The sequence below is a fragment of the Vanessa atalanta genome, chromosome 18, assembly GCF_905147765.1.
Source record: "Vanessa atalanta chromosome 18, ilVanAtal1.2, whole genome shotgun sequence".
Lineage (NCBI taxonomy): Eukaryota > Metazoa > Arthropoda > Insecta > Lepidoptera > Nymphalidae > Vanessa > Vanessa atalanta.
The window spans coordinates 4,426,708-4,450,339 of NC_061888.1; the positions used below are offsets into that span (position 1 = coordinate 4,426,708).

General features: G+C 31.2%; 1 protein-coding gene across 1 annotated transcript; it reads right to left on the reverse strand.

The window, feature by feature from the left end:
- Positions 1 to 1,471: 1,471 nt before the first annotated feature.
- Positions 1,472 to 15,232, reverse strand: LOC125070997. The gene is made up of 5 exons (XM_047681041.1): positions 15,124 to 15,232; positions 10,792 to 10,899; positions 6,426 to 6,503; positions 5,422 to 5,510; positions 1,472 to 1,744 (listed from the first exon to the last, which is right to left on the reverse strand). The coding sequence occupies exons 1-5, from the start codon at positions 15,221 to 15,223 to the stop codon at positions 1,487 to 1,489; spliced, it is 633 nt and encodes a 210-aa protein (XP_047536997.1). The 5' UTR covers positions 15,224 to 15,232; the 3' UTR covers positions 1,472 to 1,486.
- Positions 15,233 to 23,632: the final 8,400 nt, after the last annotated feature.

Genomic DNA, 23,632 nt, shown 5'->3' on the forward strand with positions numbered 1-23,632 from the left:
TCTCCGAAACGCGCTGTAAAGAGAATTCATTTGGCAATACTAAAAAGCGTCTCTTCTTCATATCTCCTCTATATTAATATAGATAGATAAATAAAATTATAAAAATCGTCTTTTCTTATTGAAACACTTCATGCGCGGGTGCTATTAAAGGTAGATTAATATATAATTTTATTTCTTGATAAAAAATTAATGTGTCCTTTGCAAAAAATAAAATTACATGTTTCGATTTTTATAAAAGGCATTATTTTGGAGATAATTCACACTAACAAAAAATAAAGATAGCGGTAATTTTGTATACCATGCAGCTGAGTTCTACAGTCTCTGCTGCTGCTTGCGAACAGAACTCACATTAAATTTGGATCTGCTGGATGATCTGCTAAGTTCACTCACACGGGAACGAGGCTCACATGTCAACTAGAAGGCTAAACATAGGAAACGTAGACAATGCGATATTTTCATATCGCATATAAATTGTAGTAAAATTGATGTTTTATCATAAATATATAAAAAAAATTATATAGAATACTCTACTAGTTGTCTACTATGATGACACAATGAATGTCTAACGCCGGAAGAACTGCCCGCCATAAATATACTTCCGGCCTGTGTAAAACAAAGATCCACCCTGCGCATCTGCCCATGACTACTCCAACACAATTTGAATGGTAGACAACGACTCAAATAATAATAAAATAATAGCGTAACGCAGCCTCTTGCCCTTGCAAAAGCGAGTCTAAAATTCGCAAAACTGTTTTTAATGCCTTAGTGACGAACTCAAAGACATGATGTAATACGCAGACATTACGAGGAATCTAATCATACTCTGTAATTAAAATGGTGGATAAGAGTAACTAGCTACTCACTTGCCGGTTCTCCTTGGTAGAATCAATTTTCCGAAGCGGTAGCTTTACCTTTAATTCAACACTGTAACATGATAAAGAATGTATTGATTGGTTTGGTTTGATTTTAATGACAAAAATCTGAGACAACCAAAGCCTTTTTTAAATTTCATAAGCACAACATTGTAAAACATAAGTTAATAATATTTATTTAATTAATTAAAATTTATAGGACTTTTTAGGACATTCAATTTTCTAGTATATTGTATAGATTTATCTCCTAACGCTGAGCCAGCAATCTTTTTCACTTCTAATTATGGAAAATGGTCGGGTTACTTGTATTTAAATTTAGACTATAATTTGGGAAGTAATAAAATAAGAAAATGTAAAAGAATGACATAAAAATGTAATGTTTTAAAAGTATTCATATTTTTTAGGTCTATCACATTTTATTACTTAAAAAATAAAAACAATTTTAGAATATAAATATAACTATATTCACATTTGTACATGTAATACTAATTAATTTATAAACAGACTGACGAAAAGATTAGGCACTCTTCAAATTTATTAACATTTAATGTTTATCAAAATACACTAAAATATTATTTGTATTGTTTTAATTTTTTCCTGTTTAATTAAAACTTTTAGTTACTAATGGTCTTGTTTTTGTAATAATTTCTTAATAGCCTTTGCATGTATAAGTCGGTTCCATTTAATTTTTTATATAACGTTTCTTTGTAGGGAATATCGTTGTCACCTGGCTCGTAACCATCGTCTGAGTTGCTAATAAATCGCCTTAAAACTTTTTGAAAGTAATTTTGAGTTTGCACGATCACATAGTAGCAGAGCACTTGCATGCCGTTTTCATTATACACTCGCCATTGCAAGAAGCCGCGTTGATTCTGAAATGAAGAAGATAATTCAATTAATTTTTAGTAAATAGCAATCTTCTTTTTCGTTTCGTTCGCTTTTATTTATTCAAAGCTTAAAAAACAAAAACAAATATAGCATTCTCCACCTGTCAATAAACATGATAGTCCAAAATTGTTTATGAAAAATCATTTCAAAATCTGCTGGCTTATTTTCGTAAACATATAACGTAACAGACAGCACAAAAACTCTAATTACCTTAAGCGTTTCAAATGATGCAAAAAAACTTAAGTTTAAAAAGACACGTCATATTTTTTACCAACTTTGCATATACTAAATAATAATTGTACATATGTAATAAAAATGTAACATGTCGGAAGTCTTATAAAATACATTAAACTATAATACAATACAATAAACGATAACGTTTAATATATCTTTCAGTCCAAGACATTCGAAAACTAAATAATCCTAATGTAAAATTTACGTTTGAAGTTAAAAGGTACAGATAGTCTCCCCTTTAACAACTGCATTATCCAAACAACCACATAAATAAGCGAATGTACAAAAGTTGTTACAATGAAAACATTATCAATATTTATATGGGCAAACTCGAAAATCTTAAGAGAAGATTGTGGGTTCAACTATGGTGAAAAAATGCATCGTGAGGATACATGCATATGTCTGGTGAAAATCTCCAAAAGTACATTGGAGTAGAATGATAAAAAAAGCTCCAAATCTTATCCATTAAAAGCAAACAAGTCCAGCAATAGAAGATTAACAAGATCGTTAACATATTTTACAATCATTCTTTAGCCGCATTTAAAATTACAATTCATACTTCCAACGAAAACAACCTGGCAAATGTTACGTGACTTTACCCGAGTTGCAGTTGGATGAGGGCCATGCAAGTCAATCACCCGACTTAAAGACGAGTAATTTTAAATAGTTTTCAATAAAAGTGATATTCAACAAACAGGCTTAAAAAAACGATTATAAAAAAAACACTTTTGAAAACAAAGATCAATGTGACGATTTACATTTTGGGCACAACTGGATCCATAAAGAGTCAATATAAAGTATTAAGTTCTCAACATTGTAACAGAAACAAGTTCGTAATCCTATAATATATTTATCCTTAACGATTAACCAAAAGTGATGTTACATAAAAAAACAGAAGACGGCAATAAATGAGCGATAACGTTTTTATTGAACGAGAATCTTTTTAAAAACAAGTTTTATAAATAACAAAATAATCATTGTAATATTATATGATATTCAATATGAGTACGATTTAAAATGTTGCAGTAATGTTCATGTTACTTATAACAGAATTATATTTGACACAAGCAGACTAAGCAATCGACATATAATGTTTTTCATTATCGTTACCAATATCACAAATAGCTTAAGATCAACTTAGTTGTAGGACTTTGTGCAAGCCCCTCCGGTTTGTTGCTACAAACTTATCACATTTTCTGTCAAACAACATTACTCAGTATTGTTGTGTTATAATAAGTAACTTATCGTTAGATAGTATAAAACAAAGTCGCTTACCGCTGTCTGTCCCTGTGTATGCTTTGATCTTTAAAATTACACAACGAAATGTACTACAGTTAGATCAGGTTTTTAGGTACGTTTACGTTTCAAGGTGTATTATACACCTTTAAACGTCTACAGAAAAGTCCGCGATTGTATCCTCGTCCGCCAACAAAATCCATAAAAAAATGTGTATCACTTATTGATATCTCTTAGTGATAATCCACAATAACAATTTTTTATCCTTTATTTTTTACATGAAATTATGGCTTATTTTCGAAACGATTTTAAGCAATACAGCATTAATCTTTACCTGATTAAGTACCTTATTTAAATTGTGCATTTAATATAGATCCATATGGCCCTTTACAGTATGTAATTTAAATGAATATTTTTGAAGATATTACAGATTTAAAACGCGGGGACATAGCGGTTGGTATTTTCGAATGACTGAAAAACTGTGAACGTTGTCTGATTTTGTAGTAAGTACTTATATTTATTATCAGCATTGCACCCGTGCGAAGCCGGGGTGGGTAGCTACTTAAGAATAAAATAATAACTATCTCTAATCATCACTCCTATAACACGTTCACAAATTTACATTTGAATAAAATAAACATTGTATAATAAGATAAGGTTCACACCTGTTGAGTTATGTATTAGGAGCTACTTGACACTTAATAGACGATTTCCTCACCATGTACTGTTCGTGTTACTCTATGCGCACGCATCATAAAAAAATCACTCTCATCATTGTGTCAAAACGCGCATAAAGAAGTTTAACTAAAAAATCAAATTATAATTTCGTCTATTAGATTGTTAAGCTACTGCTGGTTCAAAGGTCGTCGATATTTTTTCATGTTAAATATGTTAGTCATAGTCAACTACATTTATCAATTTTTGTTCTCTTCTATATATTATTGCATTAAGTTAACCTTATTTATTAATATTATTTATCATAATAACGCACGGGCATTATCATTTGATTAAAAAAAAACAAAAAATAAACGTGAGAAATCTCACGTCGCCATAATTAGCATGTCAACTATAAAAGTAATGAAGAATCTTCAGCCAACAATATAGTGACCTTCGTTTAAGTCTACCAGCACGTACATATAATTCAACCTTATGGTACATCCATTCGTAATAGGGTACATAACTAGAAAACTGACCACTGATCGAATTTTATGAGTTCAAGAGCTTTTCTTTTAACATAGTAATGTTGGGCTAATATAAAAGTGTAGTCAACATCGAATGACTCATACAAATATCTCATTATTGTTATCTTGGCCTTCATATCATATGATAATATTTTTTTGGATGCACCGAAATATCCCATGCACGATATAATTATACAAATTAAGGAAAGATACATTAATTTTTTAAATGTTTTAAAGAGTCAAGCAATTTTGCATCTTACTATCAAAACACAATTCCAAAAACTGCGTTTTACCATCACCCTAACATAAACAATAAAATCTGTATACACAACTCCCAAAGGTTGACTACCTTCAGAAAAAGGAAGGATATAAAAAGAATATTTAAAAGAGAAAATGCTGCTCTTCTCTGCCTTGATAGTCACAGTTAGTGAGGACATATGAGAGTATTTTATATTTTTTTATGTAATTTAAATTATACAAGCACACGCATGCCTTGCCAGATTATTATATTGATTGACGCTTATTACTTATTGTATATGCTTCGCGATTAAAAGTCGCATCGTGGCTATGGATTTGTAATCTTCCTATATTTAACATATTGTTATTTCATTTTATCGAGTTGTATATGAGTAGTTTCTGAGAGCAGCGTATTCAAGCATGCGAACTCTTCAGTGCTCTCTGTAATAGGCTTGTAATATTTGTATGTTACGCCTAATCAGATTAATGTTGGAAATATCAGAAAAGAACTTCGTCAGTTAATTTGTTACTTCACGAGCTACATAGTCTAGGCCTGGATATATAGCTATATAAATTAAATGATATATGGATGGACTATTAATTATACGGAGGCCACAGAGAACTTGTACATGTCTAATTAGTCTTTTGATATTTTGTATATCAAAATAATAATTACACATGGTTTATTCTTTACGGAATAACATAAAGTATTCAAATTATAATTATATTCAAAAGTTTTAAGTTTTTTCTTATTATTCGATTCTTCGTCTTACCAAAGCCATATTAGTGGGTACCGACATGACGCTGGTGAAGGAAGTAACAGCATCCGTCTGCACCGGGCACATTACAGTTTCACATGGTTCTGCAAATAATATATACTTTAAGAATAACTTTTATGTATTCAAATTGCTTTACAATGATACTAGACTTAAAACTTAATTTTTGCGAGAATTGCCCAGATTTGAATCCAAACGCAACTATTATAACTATATCATATTACTAATGTGCTATCTACATGAATGTCGTGGCGTTTATTATAAATAAAAAACATAAATATAAAATAAATTATATTATGTTTTTTTTTTTTTTTGTTAAATTTTCCATTAAGCACAATTTCGATTCGTGACTTCCTTTGTAACCAGTTTTAAAGTTTGGTATAACCTTATAACATTGAAATGTTGGCATTACGACACAAGATTATTCATGTCTGCCAATTTTTTTCAATTAATTACTATATTTTTCCAGGAAGAATTTCAAATAATTATATCGGTAGTTTGGATTCAGGTAAAAGTTTTGACATTCATTGAAATTCATTGAGAACAACGATTAAAAACTGTCTATTTATGAATATATACGTATAATATTATATATTATATATACGTATAATTTATGAATATATATATATAAATTAATAAACTGTCTATTTATGAATATATACGATGATAACAGTATTTATAAAATTTAGAGTGTCTCTAATCATTTGGTTATTGTCCTGCTAAGAGTCATTTATTAATATTATAATTAATCTATCCTCAGTAACATTATGAAAAAAAAAAACGCTTTAAAATTTAAAAAAGATTCATGAAAAATACCACATCTTATTGTATACCTAAATTCAAATTCATTTACATAATTTATTTAGTTTTATATGCGAGAATATTATAATTTTTAATTATCTTGCTTATTGGAAATAATTTAAGCTGACCCAGACTTCGGGACTTGCAGCATTCATATGCGTATATGAGTTATACAAGTATATATTTTAATTATACTATACCTGGAGTCACTGATGTTCTGGCGTGAATGAAATTTATATTTATTGTGACATCTTGATCCAGTTGACGTGATACAAAATCTAAAACAGAAGATGTTATGTAAGTTATTTGAAAAACGGCATCTCTTTACGAGTAGGTACCTATGTAAATTTTAAAGAAGCGAAATTAGTAACAAGCGACTTGCGTAAAATGACTATCTACACTGCTTCTATTCCGTTAATCTTCGTGTCTCAGCTGTCGTAAGAGGTGGAATTTATTTCCATTACTACTTACCTTTTTTTAAGTAAATATGAATAACATATAAATATTATTTTCAAAAAGTTTAAACACATGCTTTTAAAGCTTATAATGTCTCAATTGTGGCATTCGTAAGAAAATCATGAATATAATAAAATAAATAATATCATTCTTTCAAGAATGAAAGAGTCTTATAGCTGTTGTAGTTAACACGGGAATAAAAATACAACAACAATACTAATATTTTTTCTTAGAAATGGTGATAAGTCATTAGAGTTATTATGAAATAACATTACACATACCTACTTAGTTAATATTTGGGGACATATTTTAGAAAATCCCCGAGTTATTCTAACCTAAGAAATGTAAATCCCATCAAAAACATAAATATGTATATATTTGTGTTTATGAACATATGTATATGTTCATAAACACAAATTGTAGTCTGTGTTGATTATAACAAATTATAATTCAGAACATCTAAGAAGAACGGAGGAAAGCTCCGTATTGCTTAGTTAGTATTAACGTACATTAAGAGCTGTGATGGTCCAGTCACTAGAAAACATGAATCTTAACCAGATATTGCGTGCTTAATTTGGGTTTATAATTCATTTGTAACAGGCTTAGAACTCACGAAGGCTATAATATAATTCGTATATGAGAATTAGTCAAGTCAGACCATAGCCAACAATATATTATCCTAAGTTATAAGAAGAAATGTTCGAGTGAATTGCCCATTCAGTGTCCGGTTTTTTTACGCGTTTTCTGTTTATACTTAATTTGGTCAAGTCGGGGCGGTATAACGTGCGCAGACGGTTGTACTCTACAATAGAGCTCTCTTGTGCCTTGATTTGACTTGGACCTAAATTGATAAGATGTACTCCATCTAAGGTTTTAACTCTGGAGAGGCCAACGTAAGCCTGCTCTTTACTAAATATAGAGGAGCCTTTGTCGAGAAGAGCACTGTCAAGGCGAAGGCCTTGTGATTTATGGATAGTAGTAGAATATGCTAGGCAAATAGAGAATTGTTTCCTTTGAGCATATTAATTACTTAATATCTGAAACTTGGTTTTGACTTCTTAAATTAAATGATGTTTGAATTGAATGGTTATTACGTGTGCTATTGCTGTTGTCGACGTTCCAATGTACCTTCTTTATTTTTTCATTTGACCCATTCACCAGTCCTTTGCTGACATCAGCATGCTTGCTTGATACTATTCTTCCAAGCAATAAGGATCCCCGTTTGTAGCGGTAGAGTACATACTTAAATCATCCCAGTTACGATATACATACTCTACTAGTCTCACGAAACCAATTTTTTGTTGTATACTGAGTATACTACTCAAACAAAGAATATGCAATCAAATAGACTAGGCAGCTTCCATCGGAAGGCATTGGAATAATTCTTTTGAGCGCGGTTGTCACTCGCTCGGACACGTCCGCGTCAAGGTTTTATCGCAAATCTCCTATCCCGCTGCTCCGGCGTCGTGTCGCGCGCCGTGTACCGAAATGCCTATTATTATTGTTTTTTAAAGTATAATGATTTTGCACCATGAATGTGCGCTAAATGCCAGTTAATAACGTAATAAATACGAAAGTCGACTATACTCATAAGTACTAAAACGGAAATATTTGGATGTAAAATAATTAAGGGTGGTATTCAACTCGTTATATATTCACGTGAAGACCGGCTGTCATAAGTTTTGATTGCTGGTTCTTACATCATTTTTTTTATATAGTTATTACAGGAACTAATTATATAAGTGTTCCTAATAGACCCAATAAAATAAAAAATTATAATAAAATGATAAAAATTTCCAGTTTCAGATTTTTTCCTTTGTATTAGCCTAATTATCTAACTGCATGCCAAATTTCAACTTTCTAGGTCACCTGGAAGTAGGTTATAGTTTTGATCTATAGGGCAGTCAGTGATAAAAATGACGATTTTTAGACGTTAATATCTAAATAACCGTTTGAGATGCCTATATGAAATTTGGAACACATATGTATCTCGCGAGTCTCAATATATGAGCCATCTCATTTTGACACGCATAAGCGTGTCAAAATGTTTTTGAGTTATGAGGAGGTCAAAAGTGGCTCCAAATGGTTCGTGTAATAACAAAATATAAATATAATAATAATAATAATACACGGTGCTGCTCGCCAGTTCTGTTACTTGTACTTGACTGACACGCTACCGCGTGTCTAGATTTAATTTATTTCTTGTGTATGAAATAAGTTATAAGCCCAGTATAGAAACGAGTTCCCTATAAATTTGTATGTTAATTAGTTGGGTAAATTTTAAATAAATAAAAGTAAAAACTTTAAGAATTTTATTATAAGTCTTTAATCGTTGGTCTCACAGCTTAAAATACTTGATGTTAAAAAAAAACGACAGCCTCGATTACTAATAATACAAATAAAAATAGCTAAATTCTGATAAACGGATGTCGATAAAACAACATGAATGACCGATATATACCTACAACATAATTAACGATAGATCTATTTATAAAATTACTAATTGTATATTGGCATATTGCTTTCGTAAAATCCAAAGTAATTAGGTACAGGTACATATGTACTTGCAACTATATAGGTACAACATTTATAAATAGTTTTGAATTTTTAAATAGCCAATTATATTCAATTTTGTAATGCTATTTGTTATATTAAAAACCTAGATTTGATGTTTAACATTGTGAAGTTTTTTTTTTTGCTTTGACTTAATCTAAGAATTTGTTTTAAAAATTACCACTCTTATATATAGATGGAATAATTGAAACCAAAACATAACAACATACAAAATAATACATTTTCTTACGTATTCGTACCTACTAATAGAAATGAAATCACGAAAATATTAAGAATATGTTTAGTTTATCATTTTTTTTTGTATTTTGATTATATCTTAATTAAACAAACAGCTAATAACACTTTCCATTATCACAATTTTAATTAATAATAACGAAAAATATCAGTGCAATCGATAAGTAACAGTCATTTTGATCGTTGTTGTAGATAAAATATAACAACAGCCATGATAAATTTAAGAATGAATAGTGTCGCATTCCTGTTATTTTATTAAATACGAATGTATATAAATGACTCTTATGATCATTAGTATTATTTTGTTGTAATAAAAAGATTTACATTTTAAAGAGAACGTTCCCATTTATACTACGTAAAAAAAACATAGGAAAACTTAAGTAGATACTTTTATCCTTTTTTTTTTCAAAAAGTATTTCTACTTTTACTAAAATTGTTTTTATTGACAGCAATGAAACTTGATAGTATTATTGACAAAACCAACTATTTACTTATGTACTTATTATACATATTCAGTTGGTGTGAGTCCAAAACTAAATATGTATTTGCGGAAAAAGTGTCTCAGATCGAATTAGAACAGCCTTCCTGCTCATACTGCACTGGTTAAATAGGCGATGTAACCCCACTGGCGTTTTTTTTTATGTAGACTACCACCGCTTGCGAAAGCTGATTCCACAGGATAATTGTGCGAAGTAGAAAAAACCTTAAAAATCGCGCTGTTGTTTATTTTTGGATGTCTATGGGTAGGGGCAGTCACGTTCCAACAATAAAATTATATAAAATATTTAACTTAAGTAATTTGTTAATTATTTGAAATACAAAAAGGTTCTTTTAAAGTATAACCTCTCCTTATTGCCTCCATTGGTGGCAGGCGGGCTATTTCGTTTTTAGCCCAGGGGATCGGAATTGCGATGCAACGGGGAAATGCTGCTAGCATTCTTGCCACCATTCCAGGCGGTCATGATTTATACAGTAACTAATTTTAATTCATACTTGTATATATTTAAGTACTTAAATGTCAATAATTTTTATGTATCTAAATTTAAATATTTTTTATAATCCTTCTGCGTAAGTAAAATGTCGACGAATGATTAATTTTGATTAGTCATATGACGAAGTCGTTGCAATTCATATCTGTCATATTCTCAGATACAATTAAAAAAATATATCATATCTGTTATGTACAAAAAAAAAAGATGGACAGATGAGAAAAAGGTGAAATTAACAGTTTTATCTGTGTCTATCTATACAAGGATAATACATATTTAATATTTCTCTTTTAGGCAAGAATGCAGAACTTACCAGCATAAAATTCAACATTTACTGGAATTTCCTCTCCTAGTGTCACGTAACATGGGAGCCTCAGGCCACATCCTTCTATGTTCACACTTTTTAAATCGTAAGCCGACCCTGAAACAAGTTTATTGTCATTATTTCAATAATTGTCAGGGTTTTACAAATAGTATATTGTTGTGTAACCATATATGTACTGGTTAATAAACAGCTATTAAATATTGTATGCAGGTAATACGTCGTTTTTACTGCAGTTATATAGGTATTTTATAAATGAGACTATAACTTATAACCTATCTACTTATATAACTATACTTAATCAACTGTATGTATTGTATTAACGCTTAGGAAAAATATTCAGATATTTTAGGATATTTCTTATTTAAGAATAAGAAATAATAATAAATATTTTGAATTAAATTTGCATTGTAAACGAAAACTTCAAGCTTTGGTTCCCAAAGTAAGTACGTACTTTTGGGAATTTATAAGTCCTTCGATTTTTATCTAGGATAACTTACAAAAGTTATCTAATAAGTATAATTAATTGAGATTGTATTGATGTAATACCTAATTAAGTACCTATCTACCTACTTCATACTTTGGATTTGATAAAACAATCTCTTAAATATACTGCACTAAATAATCCAAATTATATATGCAGTAAATGCATCAAAATTACATACATATACATATGTATTTCTGTATATAAACTAGTAGATATCTGTTATCTTATTATCAGTTAAGAAGCATTAAATAGTATTAGTAATGGGCGGTACCGCATATTTTTACCTATTATCATAATTAAAATTCTTAACTTCGTAATACATGGCGTCATTCAATTCTAGAAATTTCAAGAAAAACTAAATTCTATTCGAGAAAAAAAGAAAGTTATTTATGCTTATCCGTAATTCAAGGTATATGTAAAATTATTATTTTTTAATAATTTACACCTTGCTATAAGCAATACGGTTGTATAGAAATGTTCAAATACCATTCGTCATAATTTCCATCAATCAGGACAGTAGGTTTTATATATTGAGTTCTCTTTGTCCTTCCATGAGGTTCAAGCTTGCATCAGACAAATTCAGCTTAGTGGTTTACTAAGAAAATTACGTTACTATATTGTCCTGTTTGTTAAGGTTACGATATTAGAAACTATATTACTAGCATGATCGCGTTACTTTATTTTTTTATATAGTATAGTTAGGTGCACGGACAAATGGGCCACCTGACGGAAAGTGGTCACTACTGCCCATATAAAGCGCCATCAGTAACTGTGGCTTCATTCAACCTTCATCCTTCAAACCGGAATACGATAACATTAAGTATTGAATATATGATGATTAGTAAATATTCAGACAGATTTGCACAAAGCTCTATTATTTAGATATAAAATAGATATTATAATTGTAACTTAAAAGATAGGCACATGCATAATACTGCGAAGTTTTCTGTAGGCCTAAAATTTACTATTACATTATTTTAATATATATCCAAAGACTTAGCCAGCTTTAGCCAAATAATAGTATGAAAACAGTCTTTGGATGAAACACCCTCATAGTCCAGCCATTTTGAACAAAATATTAACAAATTAGATAAACAAACCGTCTTTTATTGTTCTGTTTATTAATCTTTAAGTGTAAACCGTATCAAAATCCATAGAGGTGGAGGTGTATATTCAATTATTCACTAACATAGGATTATAGACAAGATTTAACAATATACAATATACATAATATGCAACAAGGTGTACCGCAAAGCTCTTTCGTACTATGAAAGGACAGATTAAAGCTGGATTACAGATGTGTGATAGCTTTATTAATTGGTTTTTATAATCACATTTTACGTTATTGTTTTCTAAGTACTAATAAGGGTTCCTTCATATAGTAGTCTAATGAATACACATGTATCATTTTAATACGAAACCGTTTTATTAATCAACAATAAAACGTGCATATAAATTAATATATTATATACAGATACTGATGGAATTCACAGTCTGAATTTGACAATGCTCCATATTTATCCATTAAACATTTTTAAAGGCTACTATTGAAATAACAATCAAACGTAAACAAAATTTGAAAACTCAAATATAAATCACGGCTACTTATCAGTAGCTATAAATGTATTCATAATGCTCAGTTATCAGAAGTTAATTGTCAATATAAAGTATTGGTTTATGACCCTTCAAAATATTTGATTTATAAATATTTAGATATAAATAGAGAGATTACGAAAGTGTTGTGTTATCTTTATGACATTAGATCTACTATATCTAATAAACTCAGAGGTTTACGATATAGAAATATATCTAATTGATTTTTAATATTGTCACTTAGAGCCTTTGTTTGTATATAAACAAACGATATTAGTTTTGCAAAAACAAGCGTATTAAAAGGATTATTTTATATCAGTGTACATTTATCCGCTTAAGATATGTACTTAGTTGAAGTTAAAAGTTATTCGATAACTTAACATCCGGCCTGTCTTAGGATTACGAATATTTTTTTATCATAACTAGATTTTTCGTGCATCCAAAATCAAAGTTAAAATCAAAATGTCTGTACCTATTTGTATTTTTATCGCGTTTTTATGACAAATGAACTTCAAAGTAGGTTATCGAAATTTGGTGGGTGTAATATAATTTGAGTTTAAAAATATTTAAATATAACTCGCGATAATATCTTTTTTATCTCCATCTTTTCTTTGTTCTATTCGATATTTTTTGTAGACGTTTAACTGCTATAGAAATCAGAATATAATAATAACAATTTAAATTTAAGATAATTTAAATTCCAGCAATACAGTTACTTATATTTTAACAATGCAGTAATATACCTACATACATTGTTTTATTAGGTATCGTAGGTCCTGTTGGAATTCAGATAAAACTTATTTTAATGTCTTTCCCAATGTAGTCACGGAGTCCCATCACTGAACCGATAAAAAGTTTCAATAAAATTGAGTGACAGAATTAATTTAATGATTATTATTTACGATAAATGTTTCAACAAAACAAGAGACATTACATTTCATGCTCAAATTGATATAGCAACCTCATGTAATCAGTGTCGACACGATCATGTTAGCAAATTAGCCAACGGCCGAGAAGGCTCATTGGGATTTTACAAAACCACTAAAATCATATCTTTATCTTTAAAATAACGTAAATGGTAAGATAAACGTAATTAAAGCGCCTCCCTCACGAATGAAAAATAACTTTAAGAGCTGTCTATTTATTTTAAGTAATTTTAGGACAATTTTTTGGGAATAGAAGCAGTTGGCAAGTTATATTTGCTTTTTGCATATGGCGCCATACTCAAGGTCTAATTAATAACGTTTGGTAGGTCATAGTTACATGAAAGTGAACTATCTAAAGCATGTGTCTGGACTCAGATATCTGAAAAATATTATTAAAAGTAGTACTAGCATTCTTGTCACCATTTCACCCGGTCAAGATTTATACAATAACTATTTTTAATTTATATTTGTACATATTTAAGGACTTTAATGTTCATAATTCTTATGTAATGAAAATGGTAGATATCATGTAAAATATAAATATATGTACAAACAACATGAAGTATATATTCGCAGTTTCAAGAATAACGTCATGTCACCATTTATGTAAAAATCAATACCTATTTGAATTTTTGCCACTTATTTTCCAAGTAAGCTAAGATTGCTTATTTGTTTTTGTATTACACAATTTGTATATTTTAAAAACGACAAAATTAAATTACCAAAAATAGAGCACTTATCACCTGTAAAACAAAAAGTTAGAACGTTCATAACTGAAGATCGTAGGTTGAATTCTGGGTACATAAGGTGCACAGGAAAAAAGGGCACAAAACTGAATTGACATATGCTTAAATTAACCTAATTTATTATAAATCATCAAGTTCTCGTAAATGATGGAAAACGTGAGGATACGTGTATGAATGGTAATATCTAAACCGCTTCTAAAAGGAGAAGACCTAGAGGATAATCCATCAGTTGGATACAATTTAAAAAAAACTCTTTTATGTCTTGGTTTACGAATACGGTTCTTTGATTTGATTTCGACACAGCGGCCATTTTCTTCACCGCTGACGACGACATAAATTGATTACACAAAGGCACAAAAATCTTCAACTTTAGTAGATTTCAATTTGAAACATTCGGTTAAAATATTTGGCCGATCAAGTTTGCAAAAGATATCATTACACAGAGATAAAGTCACTCTCTTATTCATTTTTATTAAACAGATATTTCTAATATCTTAAAATATACGTTACATTTACCTAAGTTGGATATAGAAACAAATCAAAATTAACAGTTACAGTATTTTGAACTTACCGCAATCCTCAAAGACAACTGAGGCGCGGGCGGTTACAACAATAAAGTGCAGCACTGCTAGACACAAAAACAACATTCGTACCTCACTAAATGATTGCATATACCACAATTGGTCGCACTGAAGTTTTTTACTGAAATATATCACAGTACCAGGCGATTACCTATCGTATGAGATAACATTTTCACAGCCGCTGGCATTCTGATGCATTAGAGGAAAGGGTGATAATCGCTAATCATAATTAACAAAAAAATTAAACAAGCTTGACGATAAGGCTATGTATTAATATATTTCAAAGAAATAAATCATTATTATTATTTGGCCTAGGTTTTGAATTATTAATGTAAGATTACTAATTCTTACTTAGACGAGTCTACATAATATGTTCTATTAAATACACTAATTCGGGAAATGAACTAAATAAAACTAACTTGAATTACATTATATACTTTTTCTTTTGATAATGCGATTTGGTGTTAAATACTTCGAACCAAATTTTTTTTGAACTTATTATAGGGCAGGCAAGCACAAAATGACCCTACAATTTATAATAATAAGAACACTTTACTTGGTGGTAGGGCATTTTACAAGCTCGTTTGGGTAGATACCACCCATCAGATATTCTACCGCCAAACAGTAGTATTCAGTATTGTTGTGTTCCAGTTTGAAGGGTGAGTGAGCCAGTGTATCTACAGGCACAATTGACATAACACCTTAGTTCCCAAGGTTGGTGGCGCATTGGCGATGTAAGGAATGTCTATGGGCGGTAGTGACCACTTACCATCAGGTGGCCCATTTAATCGTCCGCCAACCTATAAGTACCATAAAAACACATGTTTATTTTGCTCTCCTTAGACTATATGACAAAATCGAAATAATATCACAATCACGATAGAATTGTTGTTAGAAAAACTCAAATAAGAGCTTTTCACGCTGTCCCAACGAATTGTTCAAAGTTAATAAAGACATTTCTTTCAAACTGTATTTGACCCTTATTGATATGAAACTATTATACAAATAGGTACCTAAGTGCTATATTTTTTAAAATCAAATGATTTATATGTATATATATGTATATAGGTCCATCTATATGTAAAAGCGTGAAAGCGAAGAAAACGAAGTAACGCGAACACGATAACACCTTAGTACGTAGCTCCGTATTAATTAAATAGTAAAGTCAGTGTTAAAGTTAATTTACTTGAAAGAAAAGTGTATAAACTTAATGTAGTGATATTATTATATACATATTTGTAAAAAAAATCGCGCAAATCAAGTGATAACAAGTGGATTTATTGGTTTCATTGTGCTTGTTAACTGCGTAAGTTTTTAAGATATACCTTGCGAAAAATGCAAACAATCGCTTCGCTCGTTGAACGGTTGCAATAAGCATCTACCTTACAACTTATTACTGTATTGCGCCTGATATTTTTTGAACACAATTACACTAATATACGTTTTACACTCATTATTTACAAAATGACTCCAACGCTGGCAAAATGCAATTCTTGTCAGAAACCAATACAAGGCAGAGAGTTTATGTCATGTATGAAATGCAATCTTCGATACGATTTGGTTTGTGCTAGCATTCCTTTCAAAAAGTTTACGACCATGATGAGTGAAAACAAACAAAATTGGCGCTGCTCAGTTTGTCGTGGGAAGGAGCAAAAGGCTCAGGAACATATATTGAGTACACCTAAAATTGCACCTTCAAAATTAAACGAGCATTCCCAGGATGTTGAGGGTAATGTGACTTATCGAAGCAAGTCAAAAATGGGAGATAATTTGATCTGTGATCCAAATGAAGGAATCACGATTGAAAAGGAAATAATCTCAAATAATGTCATGATTAATATCGCCGATATTATTAAAAAAGAGGTAACAGCAGCCATGAAGTCTTCGATAACGGAATTAGTATCCCAACAACTAGTCGACATTAAGGAATATGTGTCGGGCTTTCAGGATTCACTTTCATTTTTTAATGCTAAATACGAAGAAATGAAGAAAGAACTAGAAGATAAGTCAAATAAGATTCGAAAGCTACAAGATGACAATGAAAAACTTACTGGTGCTGTTACTGATTTATCCAATAGATTGAATACAGCTGAACAATATCTACGAGAGTGTAATGTCGAAATCAACAATATTCCGGAGCACAAGTCTGAGATACTGAGTACAACGTTATTGCAATTGGCTAAAACAGTTGAGTGCACGCTCCATGACGACGACATAATGAACATAACGAGAGTCGCTAAGCTCGACAAAGAGAAAAAAAAAACAAGGACTGTTATAGCCAAATTACGTTCACCTCGTCTCCGTGACAGTTTACTAGCTGCAGTAACAAAATTTAACAGAGGGCATCCCAATGATAAACTCTCATCGAAGCATTTGGGATACGCTGCACCTCACGGACCTATATTTGTTTCGGAACATCTTACGCCGTCTACTAAATCTTTACATGCCGCGGCACGTATAAAAGCTAAGGAGCAGTCGTACACATTCACATGGGTGCGTAATGGCCGAATTTTTGTCAGAAAGAACGAGCACTCACAGAAGATACACATTCGCAATACCAAATGTCTGGATTTAATAAGTTAATAAGTGTTGTTTTCCTTGTTGTCAATTTTGCTATATTCTTTTTCTGTTATCAATGGCTTTGGACTTAGATATATACTACCAAAATATCCGAGGTATACGTACAAAGACTAATGATGTTTACAATAAAATATTGATTAGTGGATATAAAATCATTGTTTTTACCGAAACATGGTTGAACGAAAATATTGTTGACAGTGAAATTTTTAGCAATAATTATATTATATATCGTAAAGATCGTAAATGTAGCGTCAACTCTAAGCGTGATGGCGGAGGAGTACTAATAGCCATATCTAAAGAAATATCATCATCGCGAGTTAACAATTATGAGACTGATCTTGAAGATATTTGGGTATGTATCAATGTTATGATTAATAAAGTGATAAAAAGGATTCATATATGTGCGGTGTACTTACCTCCTCCAGCTAACTTCGAGTCCACTAATAAATTCCTTGATAATGTCAATAAGATGGCTGATATAATTGAAAATGTAATTATAATTGGTGACTTTAATCTTGGTTTTATCCAGTGGAATAAAGTCGATAGTAATAACGATCTAGAGCCCCATAATGTTAGCAATAATCAGTTAGGTCATTTGTTAATAGATTTCATGGCAATGAATAACATTCGCCAATACAATAATATTGTTAATATTGATGGTAAAATGCTGGATATTGTATTGAGTAATATTCTTGATATACAAGTAACTGACCCCTTAAATGTTTTGAGTAAGGTCGATAACAAACATCCTCCACTTTTGATAAGCTTAACGATTTTCAATAACATTAATAACAACAATTGCTGTCGTTCAGTGGGTCGAGTTGACTTTAATTTTTTTAAGGCAAATTACACAGATATAATAAGTGAACTGAAATATTATAACTGGCACAACGAATTTGAAAATATTACAAACGTGGATGATATGTTAACAATTTTTTACAAAATATTAAATAATGTTATTGTGAAACATGTACCAAATAGAAAATACAAAAAATCATTATTCCCGTCTTGGTTTAGTGTAACACTTATTAAATTGCTTCATGAAAAGGATAAATTAAGAATCAATTACCGTAAATATAGAAATCCGCGAGACTTAATAGAATACCAACTACTAAGAGAACGATGTGATGACTTACTTAACATAAATTATTGTAATTACTGTTCTAACGTTGAGTCAAACATTAGAAAAAATTCAAAATACTTCTGGCGGTTTATGAAGGATAAAAGAAAGGGACAATCCGTTATTCCTGACACAATATACCTTAATGGAAATAGTGCCCATACTGGCATAGAGATAGTCAATACATTCGCTCAACATTTTTCTTCAGTTTTTTGTCGTAATTCAATTCCCTCTGGCAGGCCTCTGCAATTGGCTGGTGGAAAAAATATGTCAAAACTAAGCTTCTCTGAAAATGAAATTTTGAAGAAAATGAAATCTATAAATATTTACAAAGGACCCGGACCAGACGGCTTGCCTCCACTTTTCATAAGGCGTTGTGCATCTGTGTTGTTTTGTGTCATCTCTTCCTTTTATGATAATTGTCAATCAATCCTTAAAAAGCGGTTGTTTTCCAACGGAATGGAAAAGAGCGAGAATTATACCTATTTACAAAAAAGGTGATAAAAGTAACGTAAAGAACTATCGCCCAATATCTATATTATCCTCTTTTTCAAAATTATTCGAATCTCTTATAAGCCCTTTAATATCATCATTTGCTGGATCTGATATTTCTATTCATCAGCATGGATTTAAGCGCGGTCGCTCTACGGAAACAAACCTCTTGTCTTTTATATCAGACATTATCTACGACGTTGACAAAGGCAAGCAAGTGGATGCCGTTTACACTGACTTTAGTTCCGCATTTGATAAAGTCAATCATCTGCTTCTCATTAGAAAGCTTCAGGCAATTGGTATAAATGGTTCATTGCTGCGGTGGTTTGCCTCTTATCTGGACAGAAGATCTCAAGTAGTTGCAGTAGATGGATACGAATCTCAAGCGTATTATGCGGAATCCGGCGTTCCCCAGGGCTCACACCTGGGTCCCATTTTATTTTCAATATTCGTTAACGATATAACTCTGGTAATTAAGCACTGTAAGTTCTCTCTTTTTGCAGACGATTTAAAAAATTTATAAATTAATTGATTCTCAACTTGACGTAGCCTATATGCAGAATGATATAAACAATATAAACGCATGGTGTAAAGACAACCTGATGGATTTAAATGTTGGTAAATGCTCTTATATAACATTCACTAGAAAGAGGAAGCCAATTGTAACATCTTATAACATTAATGGAATTTCTCTTATAAAAGTCAACGAAATTCGCGATTTAGGTGTTACAATTGATAAAAAACTGACATTTGTGTCCCATGCAGACCATATAACTAAAAAATCTTTTCAAATGCTAGGGTTTTTAAGACGCAATACAAAGATGTTTAAAAATGCCCACACCAAAATTACATTGTTTAACGCATTAGTACGCAGTCAGTTAGAATATGCTTCATCGATATGGAATCCAACTTATAGTATACACAGTCAGCGCATCGAACGAGTCCAGCGAGCGTTTACTCGTTTCATTCTCATAAAATATCATTCAGATGCCCGTACGAACAACGTTTAATTCATTTTGGCATGAAGAACCTGCATGCTCGACGTTCAATTCATGATTTAATCATTATGTTCAATATCATAAATGGCAACATTGATAGCAGCCATCTACTAGCTCAGCTTTCTATTTCAGTACCTAATAAAATTCCTCGTCAACGCATTACTAAAATTTTTTACCATCCAAGAGTTCGTACAAATCTAGGTGCGCATTCTCCACTTGCTAGGATGTGCAACTTATACAACTTCTTAAATAAAGAGATAACAGATTTGGACATGTTTCATGATTCATTTTCAAAATTCAAACATACTCTGCATAAATATTACTCTCTAAAATTGTAACTGTTTCACTTTTAATTTTATGTGTAGTTGTTTACATAACTTTATATATATATAACGTTGTTGTTTTTTTTAGTAGTAATTTAATTTAGTTAGATTAAGGTGTTATTGTTGTCATAAAACTTCTCAGACAATGTTGTGAATACCTGTAATTGGTGTACATATGAAGACCTGATACTTTTGACTGTATATTTAATATAAATGTTGCATATGTGTACTGTTGGTGTTCCTAAATAAATAAATAAATAAATAAATAAATAAATAAATAAAAGCGTGGGAATTTTGTGAATAAAACCTACCTGTTTTTGTAATAATACTGTTTCTATTTTTTGATCTGAGGTTTTATCCTATTACTTAAGAATATGTAAATCTTATAAGCTGGTTACTACACTACAGACTAGAGTAACTGCACTTACACTATATATATATATTTTATGTTATAGGGGCAAACGAGCAGGAGGCGCACCTGATGGAAAGTGATTACCACCGCCCATGGATATCTGCAACACCAGGGGGGTTGCAGGTGCGTTTAAGGGATAAGTACGCTCTTTTCTTGAAGGTTCCCGAGTCGTATCGGTTCGGAAAAACCGCCGGCGAAAGCAGGTTCCACAGAGTCCGCGGCAGAAAATGCCTTAAAAATCGCGCTGTTGTGAATTTTCGGACATCTAGGTGGTGCGGATGAAATTTTTAATTTTGACGAGATGTCCGAAAGTAAAATTCAGCTGGCACTAACTCATTTCTTTCTGTATAATACAATAAAAATAATAATATTAATGTCATTCAATCATAAACTAAATAGCATAAATTAAGCGAACCATTTAAATAAATAAATAAAGATTGGACAACATCACATACATTACTCTGATCCCAATGTAAGTAGCTAAAGCACTTGTGTTATGGAAATCAGAAGTAACGACGATACCACAAACACCCAGACCCGAGACAACATAGAAAACGAATGAACTTTTTCTACATCGACTCAGCCGGGAATCGAACCCGGGACCTCGGAGTGGCGTACCCATGAAAACCGGTGTACACACTACTAGACCACGGAGGTCGTACTTTTACCACGGAGGAGGCTAAATAATAATAATGATTTATTTCTTTGAAATATATTAATACATAGCCTTATCGTCAAGCTTGTTTATTTTTTGTATTTGGTACTGAATTATGTATTAATTTGTGTTCATTCTAACTTATAATTAGTTAAATATCACGTCTGTTACCTACCTATATGTGTATGCGTTCATCTTGTTATTAGAGATAATTAATATTAGATATCTCTAATAATATTAGAGATATCTAATATTATGTGTTATGTACAAAGAATACATAATACATAATATTTTATATTCACAAAGTTATGTACATTTATGAAAGAAACAGCATTTTTCCTAATTCGCAAAGTCAATACATCTTTCCTTGAGTTAAGTATTATTCCGATAGTTTTACTTGGATTATCAATAAACATACGTAACGTTGGCATTATGAGGTCAGCAGAAAGAAGGAGTATTACGGTGAAGTAAGGTGAGGTGTAGTGAGGTGATGCGAGGAGAGGTGAGGAGAGGTGAGGAAATGAGTGCAGCAGGGTTTTAACGGTTGGCAGAATATAATTGAATTATGTTCTTGTTGCGTGAGAAACGAAGATGAGGAAAATCAAATAATTACTAATTCAAGATGTATTGCATTATTAGTACTAAAGTTTCAGTAGGTGTTATACACAAAGAAAATAACAAATAGGGCTAATTTCTCGATACAAGAGTATATAAAGTATAAAAAGTTTGTACTGCTTAATTTATATTATGTAGAATTAATATTAGTATTAAAATACTTAGGTAAATTGGTAAAACTGAATAACTACTTAGATTCTAGTCAGTCCTTAGGGTGCAATCGAACTCGTGATAGCTTTACGTTTAATTTAATTCTGTAAATCTAACTATTTAAAATTGTTTACAGTAAATTCTTATACTTGAATAAGGCATATTTCATACTTCGAATGGTTTGGAATGAAAATTTATTTTATTTTATTAAATACTTTATGAGAGTTTCAAAGATAAAGTATATAGAGGTATGAATTAATAGTTTGTGGGATCGTATTATTTTTACCCAGGACCACGGGATTTGCACCCTTTTATCTAGTTACTAGAACAATAAAGCAGTGGAAACAGCCCGGAGTTAGGAAGTTTGATGTGTGTATGTACATACATTGCCGTATTTCAGAAAGCACGTAAAGCCATTTTTCTGCGCCTGAACTGTGTCGGATTTGCCGTCCCATTAGATTATACGAACGAGGCAATAGAGAATGCACCTGTGTTTACCCGTACACTTGTGCACTAAAATTTACCTATGTAGTTGGCTGGTCTCCCTTAAGATTAGCCGCTATGACCGAAATCGGTCAGGGCGACATCATTATTATTTTTCCAGATTCTGCTTAATATCTTATATGCGTTTAAGACATCTGACATTTACTAATTTGAAGATTAAACAAGCACAAAAAAATGGCAAAAATATAAACAATTTATTAAAAAAAACGCTGACTTTCTTGAACGAAGATTACCTTATGGCATTATATCCAGTGGCTTGGCAATATTACCTCTCTGAACTGCTAGACTCTTTGAGCAAAGTATCCGCCAGATTTTTCGTCACCAGAAGTTAAAACCAACTTCTTAGAAACTTCTTTAATTTTTTTATTTTGGTTTTTGATGACCACGTACCTGATGTTTCAACATCAGGCTTATGTGCCCAGAATTCATAATAAATAAGTATTGATAAAAGTCGGAAGCCGCCTCATAGGAAATGGACCTGGATGAGCCCCGACGGCCGAACCAAAAATGAGATAGACTTCATTATGGCCACAAAGAGACAAATTTTAAATGATGTCTCCGTGATCCACAGGGTGAAAGCCGGAAGTGATCACCGAATGGTTAAAGGCACATTGAACATAAATGTCAAACTTGAAAGGTCTCGCCTAATG